At 53.9% G+C, this 13,838-nt stretch overlaps 3 protein-coding genes across 3 annotated transcripts; 1 reads left to right on the forward strand and 2 right to left on the reverse strand.

Annotated features, from left to right (window-relative positions):
• Nucleotides 1-1,871: 1,871 nt before the first annotated feature.
• Nucleotides 1,872-7,120, forward strand: SETTUDRAFT_156706 (uncharacterized protein; the record flags this gene model as incomplete). The annotated part of the gene is made up of 5 exons (XM_008032004.1): nt 1,872-2,280; nt 2,335-2,458; nt 2,523-2,834; nt 2,891-3,756; nt 3,804-7,120. The coding sequence occupies 5 exons, from the start codon at nt 1,872-1,874 to the stop codon at nt 7,118-7,120; spliced, it is 5,028 nt and encodes a 1,675-aa protein (XP_008030195.1).
• Nucleotides 7,121-8,088: 968 nt separating this feature from the next.
• Nucleotides 8,089-8,736, reverse strand: SETTUDRAFT_43807 (uncharacterized protein; the record flags this gene model as incomplete). The annotated part of the gene is made up of 2 exons (XM_008031952.1): nt 8,089-8,581; nt 8,656-8,736. 2 exons carry the CDS (start codon nt 8,734-8,736, stop codon nt 8,204-8,206), a joined length of 459 nt encoding a protein of 152 aa, XP_008030143.1. The 3' UTR covers nt 8,089-8,203.
• Nucleotides 8,737-11,494: 2,758 nt separating this feature from the next.
• Nucleotides 11,495-13,833, reverse strand: SETTUDRAFT_181137 (uncharacterized protein; the record flags this gene model as incomplete). The annotated part of the gene is made up of 2 exons (XM_008032005.1): nt 11,495-13,658; nt 13,752-13,833. The coding sequence occupies 2 exons, from the start codon at nt 13,831-13,833 to the stop codon at nt 11,575-11,577; spliced, it is 2,166 nt and encodes a 721-aa protein (XP_008030196.1). The 3' UTR covers nt 11,495-11,574.
• Nucleotides 13,834-13,838: the final 5 nt, after the last annotated feature.

Genomic DNA, 13,838 nt, shown 5'->3' on the forward strand with positions numbered 1-13,838 from the left:
ACCGAGATGGGTGCGTAGACACTGGACTTTATATGTAGCCATCTATGTTAGTCTGCCCAAAAGCTGGGGCCGTCAAGGGCCATGCTATGACGTAAGGCGTTGGGGTGCATCGTCGTGGTTAAGCGCCTCTATCGCGGCAGGCCTGATAGCCAATTTCCAGCGTCGTGGTATTGTGCTTGTGGTTTGCCATGTGATTTGGCGTGGCAGCAGTGTGACTATTAGACGGTGAGGCAATGTGGGGACCGACGACATGGGTGGCAATGTACATTGCTCGTATTCTTGTCTCTCTCGGGTCGCAAGTCGCCTTCTCTGCAAGTCACGAGTTGGCCATGCGGCGCTTGCAACGGGGGGGGGGATTTTATTTTTTGGTTTTTCCTTGGGAGCTATTCGTGGGTGGTTGAATGCATGCATGCATGTCTGTGTGCCTGACATGAAGCTAGCTGGGTGTGGGTTCAACGGTGTGGGCGGAAATGTGACGAGAATACATACATGTTGCGAGAGAGGGATAGAGAGAGAGAGAGGGAGAGGGAGCAAGTCGGTGGTTGCGGAAGCGCGGGTGGGGGGCCTTGAGGTAGCTAGTAGTAGTAGTAGGAGTAGGAGTAGTAGTAGTAATAGCAGCAGCAGCGACTATTTGCTCGCGTGCATAGCGGACGGTGGTTTACATTATATCCATATCACATCACGGCGGGCTGGATCGACGGGAGCTTGGACGGTGATGGGTGACGGATGGGCATGTCGTGCATGGATGCATTGGGCTGGGTTGCAGTGGTGGTGATGGTGGTGCAGGATGCCATGCGAAGAGTCACGGCATCTCCATCTCTCTTCCCCTCTCCCTCTCCCTCTCCCTCTCCCCCCCTCCCCCTCCCCCTCCCCCTCCCCCTCGCTCGCCATGGTTGCTGGATAGCAGCAGGCGTGCAGTATACAGCAGTCACAGCATCGTGCTCTCCATCACACGGGTCGCAGATTCGAGTCCGGCAGCAGCACCAGCAGCAGCGTCTTTTTATGGGGAGGGGCGTCGGGCGGCGGCGGCGATTGGCCACCAGCCAGCGCGAAAGTGTGATGGTCGTGCGGTAGGGCACAGGGCGCAGCCAATCAGCGCGCGAGTCGGCGGTGCGGCTTGGACGCCCCCGCCACGGCGGGCGTCGTGCCTGCCTGCTGCGTGCTGTGAGAGGCTGGTCGCGGCTGCCCGTCTAGTCGGCACATGCTCTGCCCGGCGCCAAGCTAACCACTAATGTGAGCCATCACCACCTTGGCCGCCCAGGATGCCGACCAGACGTGCTCCAATGCCCGTCTCTTCACAGCCCGCAACCCAAAATGTCCTTCGTCCTGGTTGGCTGCTGGCCCCCCAGCCAGCCCATGCTCAGCCTATGCTCAGTCTACTATTTCGAGCAAATATCTCGACCCCGGGCCCGGCCTCTAAGCGCCGTTACTGATCCCTCAACTCACCACCCGCTCGCTACTCACCACACTCTCCCTCCATTCCCACGCCTTCTTTGCCTGCTGCCGCTGCTGGTGACGCCTCCAGCTGACGCCCTTGCCCGCCCTGGTCTAACCGCTCAACTCGCACCCTTGCCCATACACAACCACCGCGGCGGGGCCAAACGGTACCCTCGTCCACACGCCGTGGACCTGTCCGCGCATCGTTGTTTAGCGCGCTCTTGTGCTCTCTGGTGAGTGAGTTGCAATTCCCCTAGCCCTCCTCCTCTCCCTCCTCCTCCTCCTTCTCACTCTACTGCTCTCCGCCTCCTGCTGCCTCCTGCTGCCTCGCTCCCTCCCCCTCCCCCTCCTCAGCGGAATGCGCTTCGTCGGCCGTTGCGCACTCGACCCGACTGACGAGAGCATATCCCCTCGCCATAGATCCAGCCCTCACCATGTCGACTGAACTGAGGCAGCGCGCCCATTCCAGCTCGCTCAAAAGTAATTCGGTCCGCTCCACCGACGTCAAGTTCAAGCCCCCGACGCCCGGCCAGGACGAGTTCGCCTTTGAGCCCTGTGCCGCCACGGGCTCCTTCCTGCTCTACGCACAGCGCAATGTCATTCTATGCCTCCACCACGACACCCTCGCCGTAGAGAGGCGATTCGAACGACACCGCGAAGACGTCTCGTGGATATCCGTCGACACAATCAGCGAACGCGGGGCCGGCCGCTGCGTCGTATCCTACGATGCCGGATCAACCGCCATTGTCTGGGACCTGCTGACGGGCGAAGAGCTTGCTCGCTTTGCATCGTACGAACAAATCAGAGTGGCCGCCTGGATGCGCAATGGAAATGTTGCTTTTGGTACGTCGCGCCGCGGGTGCAGCTGCTGCAGGTACGTGCTAACTAGTCGACCAGGAAATGCCCAGGGCAACATCATCCTGTTCGAGCCAAACACGTCCGAACACCTTTCAGCCAGGACAATCTTCGACCCCATCACATCCCTTGCACCAGCCGCAGACTGCAGGACGTTTGCCATTGGGTACGTACTTACTTGGCCCTCTGCGCTCATCTCCGAGGCTCCGCCCCCGCTGACTGCTTCACAGGTACCTCAATGGCTCCATACTGATTGCAACATTGCAACCTTCCTTTACCATTCTGCATACTCTCACCACTCCCAGGGCCCCCTCTCCCGTTGCCGGCCTCGCGTGGCATGGCTCCTCATCCAAGCAAAAGTCGGAGATGCTGGCTGCCCAAACAGCAGATGGCGATCTCCGCGTGTGGAGCGTCCCCAAAGCGCCCCATGCAGGCGACAGCCCTTGCATCATTCGCGTTCTCAATCAAAAGGAACAGCGAGAGCCCGGCCCCTGTTGGTTCGCCTGGTCAAAGAATGGCCGCATTGTGCAGTACACCGAAGGGTATGTATCGCACTGACTGCTTCAAGCACCCATTGCCCTAACAACCGCCACTACAGCCAAACCTGCGCCTGGGATGTACGCACCAAAAGAGTATCCTATGAGACTGTACCGACCACTCACGACATTGCTGCCATCTGCAATTACGGCCCCACTGCCACTCTCTTCACCATTGGGCGCAACGCTAGCATCCAACAATACGACCTCAACCCTAGCAATGGCCCTGCAACAATGGTAGCCAACGTTCAGCATGCGCCTGCCAACACGCCTCCGTCGCCGCCCATTTCCCTGGACGAACAGAAGAAGCAAATGGAAACTCCATTAACTGCGCTTCCAGCAAAGTCACTACCGATAATACTCGCCGAATCCGAGAGCAGTGCGGATGAGGGCGCTGCTGTCATGTCGCCCCTGCAGAAGATTGCCCAAGAGATGGATCAGTTGGAAGAAGAGCGCCGCGACCGTGTCGGACCCCTAAGCCCAGTTTCAAGTCGAGGCTCCCAGAGCTCACGGTCGTCTGGAAGTGGCCGGGCTCCACGTTACCGCTACGACAGGCCTTCCCACAGCTCGCAACGTTCCACACGGTCCAAGAGCTCGGGTGGCTCTGGCACCATATTCTCATCGGGCACATCCTCCCTCGCTGGCACTTCTACTCGCGAGAGCGTTTCCATCCGGTCCTTGTCATCAGCTGCATCATCCTCCCGGTACGCGACGTCGGCCTTGCGCAAGGAAGTCCTCCGAAGCCCAGAGGAGACCCAGAAAAACCAACACATGGATCTCTTTCCCTTTACAAAAGCCAGACTTGGCGATGTGCCTTTCCGCCCTACCGACCTTGGGCCCGAGCGCACCCCAGATGACCTCCGACTCAACATGCTCAAGGTTGTCTTTGGTTGGGACAACGACATTGACGAGCTGGTGCAGGACGAACGTAAGATTCCCTTGACTTGTTGTAATCACCCGAGCTAACATTTCTAGTTGCACGTCATCCGCCCGGTTCAGCCGCTGCCGTCCTCCTTTCAAAATGGCTAGGCGACCTTGGTGCTGATCTCATGGCTTCCATGGTTGGCTCCGAGTCGATGACTTCGTCTGATTGGATGCTGTTGGCCTTGAGCAATATGGGGCATGGCTCACAGAAAAAGGTCGGCGAGGCCTTTGTCCAGCGTCTTCTCGAAAAGGGCGATATCCACCCCGCAGTCGCCATCTTCCTTGGCTTGGGCGAGTACAACGATGCCATCGAGGTTTACGTGTCTCGCAAGTACTACATGGAGGCCATCTTGCTCACGTGCTTGACGTTCCCGACAGACTGGCAAAGACAGTCCTTCCTGGTCCGAAGATGGGGTGAGTATGCTGTAGGACATGGCAAGGCAGAATTGGCAGTTCGATGCTTCTCGTGCATGGGCCTTGAAACCACTGAGCCCTGGTTCTCGCCCCGCGCTCAGGACGCGGTCTTCTCTGCGCAGAAACAAGCACTGCTTGGCTCACAGATGAGCCCGCCCCTGTCGCCACCCAGCGTCGGCAGCAGCAGAGTGGCGGCCAAGATGGCTTCGCTCAAGCTTGTCACAGACTTCACCCGTGGCCCTCAACCGCAGCAGATTGTCCGGGAAGAAGAGGAAAGGACTCCCATGAACGCAGGTGTTACGCCCATTGCAGAGTCCGCTATTAGCCCTGCTGTCGGCAACCATGCTTGGCTCGGACGCACGGCTCGTGATGCATCCAGGGAACCCTCTTCAGCACGCACTGCTACGCCAGGCGCCTACGGCAGAAAGCGTTACCCTTCTCGATCCGATACCGGCCGAGGCACAACAAACAACGAGGCTCTTGCCTCGCTGGCCATTCCTGATCGCGGTCAGCGTGGTGAGTCTCACCCTAGGACTGCCGTTGACAACATTGGTCGCGAAGCCGAGACGTTGCCGTTTTCCACATGCCGAGCCACGAGCGGATCCAAAGACTTTGTATTGTCCGCGACAACCTTTAACCCTGAAAAGTCTAGCGATCACCTGCCCTCACCAGCAGTAGGTGTCTTTGACGCTCTCAAGGAGAAAAGCAGCGACTCGCGTGCCAGCTCTAGGAGTAGAAACATCCAGGATCTTCATCTGGACATGAAGGAGACTGTGGTAGAGAACGGCCCGGAGACCGGCTACACGAACAGGCTCAGTCCGCCGTTGACGGGTGCAAGCATCAAGAGCGCAAAGGCACGCAGCATCGACCAGTACATCAGCAGTCTCGAGGAAGCCAACCACTATGCTCAGAACCGCTCCAACTCTAGGAACGAAGACCGGTCTGCTTCGCGCACGGCGCGCACACGTAGTCGCAACCGTGACGATTCACAGAGCCGTGGTCGCTCTGGTGTGCGCTACATCCACCCAGCCAAGCGGTCTCCCTCATCCCCTGTGCCCATGTCTCCAGAGGATGCCGGCATATACGCCTCCACCAAGAAAGAGGCTGGCACCAACACTGACGACTTTGATGACGAGAGGTTCTACAAGGTGGGCATTGTTTCTCCTGCAGTGACTGAATCAGTTGCCAGCACTCGCACTGCAAGAAGTCGAGTACGTCATGGAGCAAGCAAGACTAGGTCTTCATCCAAGACCGCTGGCCGCCGTACCGAGTCGCCCGAAGGAGGGGCACGCGCCCGCAGCAAAGGTGCCAGCCGAGCGTCAAGCCGTCGTCCGGCCGAGTATCGCGGCCGAAGCGCTACTCGCGGAGAGCATTCGCCTGTGTCGCCTCAGCCCATGCACCGAGAGGAATCCGAAGCAGTCCCTGACTATGAGCCTGCTCGCCCACGCCAGCGCAGCAGCAGTCGTCGCCGTCCAGAAGGCGCTGCAAGCCACCTTCGCGAGGCTTCTTCTGAACGCCGTGCTCCACGAGACCGATCCATGAGCCGAAAGCCTACACCAGTACTGAGAGAGTCTAGTCGCAATCGAGCCCACGCGCGAGATGCCTCTCCCGAGTCTTTGACTTCTGGACGCTCAGGCGCTTCACGCGCACGCCCTGGTGCGTTGTCAAAGAGGGCTATGGCTGCTCGAGAGCTAGAAGAACGCAGACTGTCGCTTGCTCGACGGCCTTCTGCTCCAGTCATTCCTCACCCTGGCGACCTCGCTTTCCGACCAGTTTCTCATGAGCGCTCCAACACTGACGATATACTCAGCTCAATGTCCATGTACAGAGAGCCTATCCAGAGGAGCCATACAGCAGATCCAGAGATGACCAAGCGCTACTCGCCTACCAACAGGGCCGGTGGTGCTGGCCCAACTTCTACGCCTTCGGTGCCCATCGGCCTACCAGCGAATCCTCGTGCCATGCGCCATCCCCGGTACATGACTGCCGATCCAAACCAGGAAGACGATATCCCTGCAGTACCAAGTATTCCAAACGACATGCAGCAAATGCATGGATCCTCGCGCGCAAAAGAAGACGATATCGGCCCCCTTCTTCCCGCAACCACTTTTGGACAGCCCATCTCACCACCACGCTCAATGTCGGCTCCTCCTCAAGACATGCAGCAGCCTTCTAGCTCCCACAACTCTCCCACCTACCCTATAATTGGCCGTCGCCCTTCTCTGGGCGGATCCCGTGGTCATTCTCGACAGAATACAATGCCCGAAGTTCTGCCCCAGACCAACTACAAGCGCCACAGCCCACCTCCGATTACCGCTAGCATTGCCGAGACGATTCACGAAAGCCAAGTCGTAGTCTTGGAACAGGATGACTCTGCACCTCCTCTCCTGTCCCAGCTCCAGCATCTGGCAACCCCCCCGCCTCCGCCTCCACCGCCGCTAAACATTGGAGGCAACGGCATTGGCATGATCAACATTGCTATCGAGGGCAATAGCCCGAGCGAGAAGCCTATGGAATTTTCACCCACTCATGCTTCTACTGCTAGCTCCCCACACAGTCATCGACGGGGGCGTGGTAGTGTGAGCGAGAACCTGGGCATGACCTTCAAGCGTGTCACTGAACGCATGCGCAGCACTAGTCGCGGCCCTCAACGCGCCAAGTCGCCAATTACTCGCGCTGAAGTCTCTCCGTATGAGAGCATGCCAGAGTTCTCATTCCCACGTGGACCAGCCACGCGGTCCCCCCCTGCGGACGGTGGTCACACTGATTCGTACATGGACCAGATTCCGCCGCCTCCGCCGCCGCCACCTCATCCTCAGCCCATGGAGCAGGTCATTCCTCCCTCGGACAATAGCCAGCCTTTCTACAGGCATCCCAAGGAGCTCCGCGCCAACATGCCTCCCAACACCCTGCAAGCCGGTGTGTACCAAGGTGGTGAAACCCCCATGATCTAAGCCTATTGGATCATGATGTGTTTACAAAATTCTTTTCCTTATGTTTGTTGTAACAATTGAAACGACCCTAACGACCTTGCATTCTGCACCATCATTTACTTGCAGTTACCTAGGCCTTCATTCTGCAACCGGAGGCCCTTGGGCATGTTTACCAAGCGTATAGCATTTGCCGTTCTTCCTCTTGTTGTCTTCTCATATTTCAGTATCATTTAGCGGGTTTTTATCTTTTCATGTTCATCTTTTGATTTTTTTCAAAGACGTGAATCTGAACTCTGGAAAGAACCCATACGCTTCGCGGCGGAAATGTCGATACCCTTTCATATAAAAAAACCTCTACTTTTTTCCTCATTTCTTCTTCTACCTACTTGTTTCTTCTTCTTTTGATTATCGCAGTGTACTAAGTTCTACCAAGACTTTGTTTCTTTGTGGGAAGCAGTATGTTGTGTGGTTTTCGATTCATGTTCTCTTTTGCAGGGAGGGGGGCTCATGCTTGCCTTGGCATTTTGTGATGGGGATTGTTGTCTTTCCATTCTTCAACAAACTCTTCTTTGAACTTGCGTTTTAGCATAATTTATTCTCTTCATATTCTTCAGCTATTAGCACTGCCATGTTTCTTTCTATCGTACTCCTGGTTTCTTGCATTCTGTGGGTAACGACTTGTGCATTCCTCGGCAGTATAGTGTTGTGAGGCAGGAGGCAAAAGGGTTGGTTATCAGAGTCAAGAGAGATGGTGGGAGGAGTACATAGCAGAGTCCATTGTGCTTTTGCTTTGGCAAAGATTGAATGCAATAGGTTTACTTTGTGTACAGCTTTGTGGTTACTTGTTATCTTGGTTGTGAGACTCTCTCTCTTCTCGGTATGGGTATGTCGTCTCGTCTTATACACTCGATGGTCTATCCTATCCAATGGAGTCAGGTGAGCCTTGGACATCAGCGCCACACACAGATTGACGTTGGAACCACAGCTATCAGGTACGTCGAAGCAGTAAACTATTTTGATACTAAAATCACCCGAATATATAAGTTTCAACAAAAAAAAGAACAAATGGAGAAGACACCAGGCTGAGATAGGATCGACTCTTCTTCAAGACCATGTAACAACCGTCGTCGGCGGGCCCAGCTTAAAGCTATCCTTTGGCTTAGCAGCAGCCTCTTCGCGCTTTGCCTTCTTACCCCAAGTAATCACCGTGTTGGGCTTGCCAAGCTGGATATCATCCTTTGGATCGTTGGAAGCAGCTTCTCTCTTCTTTCCCCATGTGATGTCCGTGCTGGGCTTGCCTATGACAATCGTATCGGGATTGGTGGTGGTGTCACGCTTCTTGTCCTTGGACCAGATGATTCCGCTGCTTGGAGGACCTATTTGGATGTCATCGGGGTTGGGTTTGTCGCCGTCGCGCTTGCCCCACGTGATTATCGTCGTGGGCTTGCCGACATCAATCGTGTCGGCTGGGTTGGTGATGGTCTCGAGGAGCAACGTTAGTTTGCGTTGACGAGCAACAGCCAAGAAGGCGGTATGCTTGGGGTGAGCTTACGTACCTCGGAGGATGGAACGGGTGCGGCGCCACTGATGGCTACCAGCACGCCTGCCGTCAGGACGGATACTAGTCTGTACTGCATCTTCCTTGCTTGGATGATCGTCTTCTCTCGGGGTTGTTTGCTGATGTCAGATAATAGGAAACCAGATGGCTAAGACCCTCGTTCGTACGAAGAGGAAGAGTATAAATCAGTGTCTTACACCTGCTTTATTGCCTATATTCTGGGGAAGTAGGCTCGAGGGATCGACATGGCAACGTCGGCATGTAGTGTAATTTATACACATGATTTGAACCAAACTTCAGACCCCTTTTATTTTGTTTGGCGCGCACCTTTGTCTTGCCCTCATGTGGCAAGTAAGTGACTGGCTGGTCGAGGCCGTAGATACGGGGGGGCTGCAATCTGGGTAAAGTACAGGGTTTTCCGTGTCTGGGATAGCGCCACAGCAAGACTGGGGGGTCACCTCTTCAGCCAGATCTTGCCAGCTGCGCATGTTGGGCATGAAGGGTCCGGTGATGCATGAGGGAGAGATGCAGTGTTCCAGAAGAAGTTACCAGCGCGTGTGCTGGTAGAGGGTTCCCCAGTCAAAAGTCCTTGGCTTAACCATGTCGCAAAATAGCGCATACATGTTGATTGTTCGAAGCGGAGAGAGTCTCTTCTGAATTCTTACCACTGTAGAAGGGTGTTCTAGCAATCCACACAATCTTAGGGTCTTCTTGTGTTGTCGTTTTCGCAAAGCCTACCAGGGAATGCCGTAGAACCGAGTACACCCGAATCATCCGTAGAAGGTCTGGTGTAACGCCATTAACTTGAGTGACACGACATCTCCCAAGGATTCAGCTGAGTGCTAGCCCGACCACACCCTCATCTGCATATTCGGTACCAAGCGACTTTGCAGCAGGCTAGCCTTTGCAAACCGACTTGGATCATGCACAACGGGGGATGGATGCTGTCGGAAATCTGCCATTGGGCCATAGTGAAGAACGATCAATCTTCTTCCTATATCACAAGGGCGTGTTAGCCCTTGGAAGCTTTCGTGTTGATTGGTATCCGCGTCGTGACTAGAAACATTTAAATTTGGGTAATACATCTCTCGGAAGAGATCCCGATCCTGGCGAATCCGGAAACAGAGAGGAAACATGCGTTGCAAGTCTAAAATTTTAGCGTATTGAATACAAGGATAGCTCGACTGATCAAATGTGGTTCATACTCGCAAGCTGCATCCTGATCTGCAGGGAAACAAGACCAAGAGGTCTGGACCCGAACATGGTCACGAAACCTGGGGAAAGAAATAGACGTGTCGAATCAGTCTCGTGAGCGGTGCGAATCGGCTAAGATCAAACATGCTGGTCGCCGCTGGCTTGGCTGATGGGATTTGCTGGGTGCGTTCGTCTATCTTTGTGGCTATTTAAATCAAAACTGCGCTTTCTAGCTAAGCGAGCACCTGGCATCAGGTGTGAGTGGAGCTATGCACGCAAAAGAGGCGTGACCTGACCCGAAATACGGAATGTCCTTGATTGAGCTTTGATTAATCAATGTATAGTACAGTGTTGAATAGAAACCACAAATGCATTATCCGTAGCAAAGCATATAAAGCATGCGTAATAACTCTATCACTCAATACTATTGATTCTAGAAATTAGATACCTGCTTCTAGCACTTGAATTCATATCGCACGTATAAATACAATATTAAAGCCTCTAGTGTTTCTCTTTATTCCTTTCTGAATTCTATATAACCTTGATTTGTTATACAGAAGAGAGATGAAGTAGTTACTCACTATTTATACAGGAGCAGCGTACGACTAAGGCTGCACAAATTGTCTTTTTCTAGCTTTTACTAGCTATAGTTACTTTAGCGCCTTTGTATACAAATAAGCTGTAGTCTAAGCCTTGAGCCTAAATTAGCCTAATAAGCCAGCGTTTGCATTTCAGCCATGATAATTGACTATCTTGGTTATTGGTTACTTTTACGAAGTGGGGATACCTTACTTGCCTAGGAACTACTTTATGTAGCCCCAGTAGATATGAATTCGTATGTTCATAGGTATTGCAAAGTTGTCTAAATAAAAAGAATATGCTACTACAACAAGTGGAGCTGTTACTATAGAACCCTTGGTTATCAAGAGTTTAGCGGCTAATACTAACTGTGTTTTGAACTTCACCATTGTTTCACAGGTTCTATTACTAGAGGGTAGAGCAGGTGTAAGAGTAGTGTGCAATTACCTTAACATAGCAAGAAGAAGCTTATAAAGCATTAAAGTTCCCCCCCAAGGTAGTACAGTATTGCATAGTACATTGCCACTTATGATTTCTCCGTCCTGTCAACGCTAAACATGCGAATGTTACCTTGAAGAACAGTGGGTTCATTGACTAAAAATGGTTTAGTGGACTATGCCATTAGAATTCATTAGTCCAATAAATGCGTCTAGGAATACTGAAGAAAAGATACAAGGGATTGCCATAGGCACTTTCCTGTAGCAAAGACCGAGCATGTTGGACAATCGTCTGGTGGGTGGCGAAGACGCAGAGGCGAGAAGATAAATTGTGATGCATCACGGATAATCTGGATCGATGATTGGGAACGAGGCGGTGCTTGGCAAAGGAATGGCCGGGCGATACTTGAAGTTTGGAACGTGATGAATTGGACTTGGCTCGCCACACGCTTCAGCGATGGGCAAACATTGCCAGTGTGGCAAGCAGACGCCAGTATGTGTTTGCGTTTGTGGACTGACATTGCAAGGAGTACTATTCGACAACAACGGTCAGAAGGTGGACAGAATTGAGAAGAGTGGCATTTCCAGAGATGGCATCATTACGTATACTGCGAGAGCATTCTTTCTTTTTGCTATACAACGCCAACGCAATGCTCCAATATGCGCAATCATTTCAGAATACACAGTCGTAGAGAGCCGTGATTACTTCATGGCTCTGGATCCTTTGGCCTCTCCCCAAACTCGTGCTCGAGCCAAGATGCCCATACTTCTTTTGTGTTGGCCGTGTTGTGCTCAATATCAGCGTACACATCAAACTCATGTTGCGAGACGGTTGCGTCATCCGCATCCACTACGTCCGACGTAGCCTCTGGTTCAGAGGATTTGGCATCTTTGATGTATTCCGACACAGCAATCATGACGTTGTCCGCAGCCCAAGCCGGGGCTGTGTATGTCTGCTTGTGCTTTGCTACGCTCGCTGTCCTTGTAGCTGCGTCAATGATGGCCTTGCGATCGAAATCTCCTTTGGATAGGTCGTTTAAGATCTGATTGAAGGCGACAGTGTTTTCGGTAATGGAACATAGGCTGAGCATATGAGTGTATGCTTTTGCCATGTCATAGTGCTTCACTCGGGATTTGATACTGTTAATCTCGCCCCACACGTATACGCCACCTTCCCAATCGGCACGGCGAACACAACTTCCCAACAACCTGGTAAGCCCTTTCAGGTCGAGGCCCCAGCCATCGGCCTTCATCTCGTAATAAATATCCAGAGCTCGATCGAAGCCAGCAAATCTCATGACACCACCAATCAATGCGCTGAACACCATAGGCGTAGGATAGACCTTTTGAAAGATTTTTCCCGGCTGGATGCGCACAAGCCGATCTTGACCAGCTTCATTGATATTGATGTCGGGATGGGCGAGCATAAGCGCATCGTCCAAGCCCCTCATTCTGGCCACGAAGCGTGAAAAGCTGCTAGCTCTTGTTTGTCCTCCCCATGCATAGTGTTCAAGAATCTCGCGACAGGTGATCTCGTTGGGCCGTATCTTGTTGGCGTAGAATGCAGCTATGACGCGATCAACTAGCTCTCGGCGGCGCCAACGTCTGAAACCAACCAGGAGAGTGTTGAATGTTTGCAAATCCGGGGGAGCAGAGGAAATAAGAAGGTTGTGGCATATTTTTGCTACCGCGAGGGCGGCGACCTTGTCATTGCCACGAGGTGTTTCGTGAAGTAAAGTTCCGATGCCTTCATTCAACTGCTTTGTAATACTGTAGAAGTCGCCATCAGCGTCCTGGCGATAATTCGGAATGGCGGTATGGTTGGTATGCATTCGAGCAGCTGCAATCTCTTCGGCCGAGCTGTCTACGCGAGTCTTATGAACATGCTCGAGAGCCTCTACAATCTTCAAGTGTGCGTTTTTGCGTTGATCTTGGTCCATGCGCACAACTTCTAAAATCTGGGGTGCTAGCTTTCCCAGCTCGTGACGTGCGGTTTTCAAAAAGCGAGCCACACTCGCTCGATGCAACAGTTCGTGGACGAGAAGCCCAGTCGCAATCTCCTGCATTGCCATCTTCTTCCAGGTATGGCGTCTGCGCATGGCCTTGAGGCGCAATGCGTCGGGCGCCCACAACGACTGAGGGGGCAGATTGTAGCGCACCAGATCTGGGCCCGTATTCGCTGGCCACTCGAGCAGCTGGGCGCCAGGAAATCTCGAATCAAAACGCAGGTCGTCCCAATTCATTTCGCCATAGTCGCGAATCTGCGACTCAACCTCGAGTGCCTGCAAGACCGGGTCATCCACAAGGTCCATGCCGACGATTCGCTGCAGTGCTTGCCAGTCGAAGTCTGGGGGGAGGTCGTCAAAGGACAAGGCGGCCGGGTGCGCGACTTCTGGCTCCTTGCCTGCTTGGACTGGAGCCTGGCCATTCTCGCTGTCGTCCAGGCTGGAGAAGGCCCGTTCCCATTGCCTGTTCCTGGCGGCTTTTGCCTTTGCGTCAATGGCCAGGCCCGCCGCGAAAACGGTCGTGTAGGCAAACGTCGACGTCGGCGTGCCCAATGCCCAGGGAGCGCGCAGAGCGCATCGGCGGCCGGTGCGGCTGAGCGTGGCCGCAGGGGAGGAGCACGATATGCATCTGCAGGTACCCGGGGTCGGTCGTGCCCGGGACCAGATTGCCAGCATCGCTAGCGGGGCATGCTGCGCGAGACGTGGAGGGGCGACGGGAGGCCGAGTCGCGGGCGGGCGGGCGAGACGACGCAGCGTGGCGGGCGCAATGGTGCGATGGATGGTGGCTGATGGTGGGGGGAAAAGTGGCCGGTCAGGTCAGGGCAAGATTGGTGTTGGTGTTGGTGTGAAGTCTTGGCGCGCATTGCACGTGCACGCACCCCCGCGGTGGAGCGCGCGGCCAATCGGCGTTACCTTTTGCCGACAAGTTTCCAAAGCTGCGTGCACATGCGCTGCTGCCATGGCCC

Source organism: Exserohilum turcica, assembly GCF_000359705.1.
Source record: "Exserohilum turcica Et28A unplaced genomic scaffold SETTUscaffold_7, whole genome shotgun sequence".
NCBI classification, from domain to species: domain Eukaryota; kingdom Fungi; phylum Ascomycota; class Dothideomycetes; order Pleosporales; family Pleosporaceae; genus Exserohilum; species Exserohilum turcicum.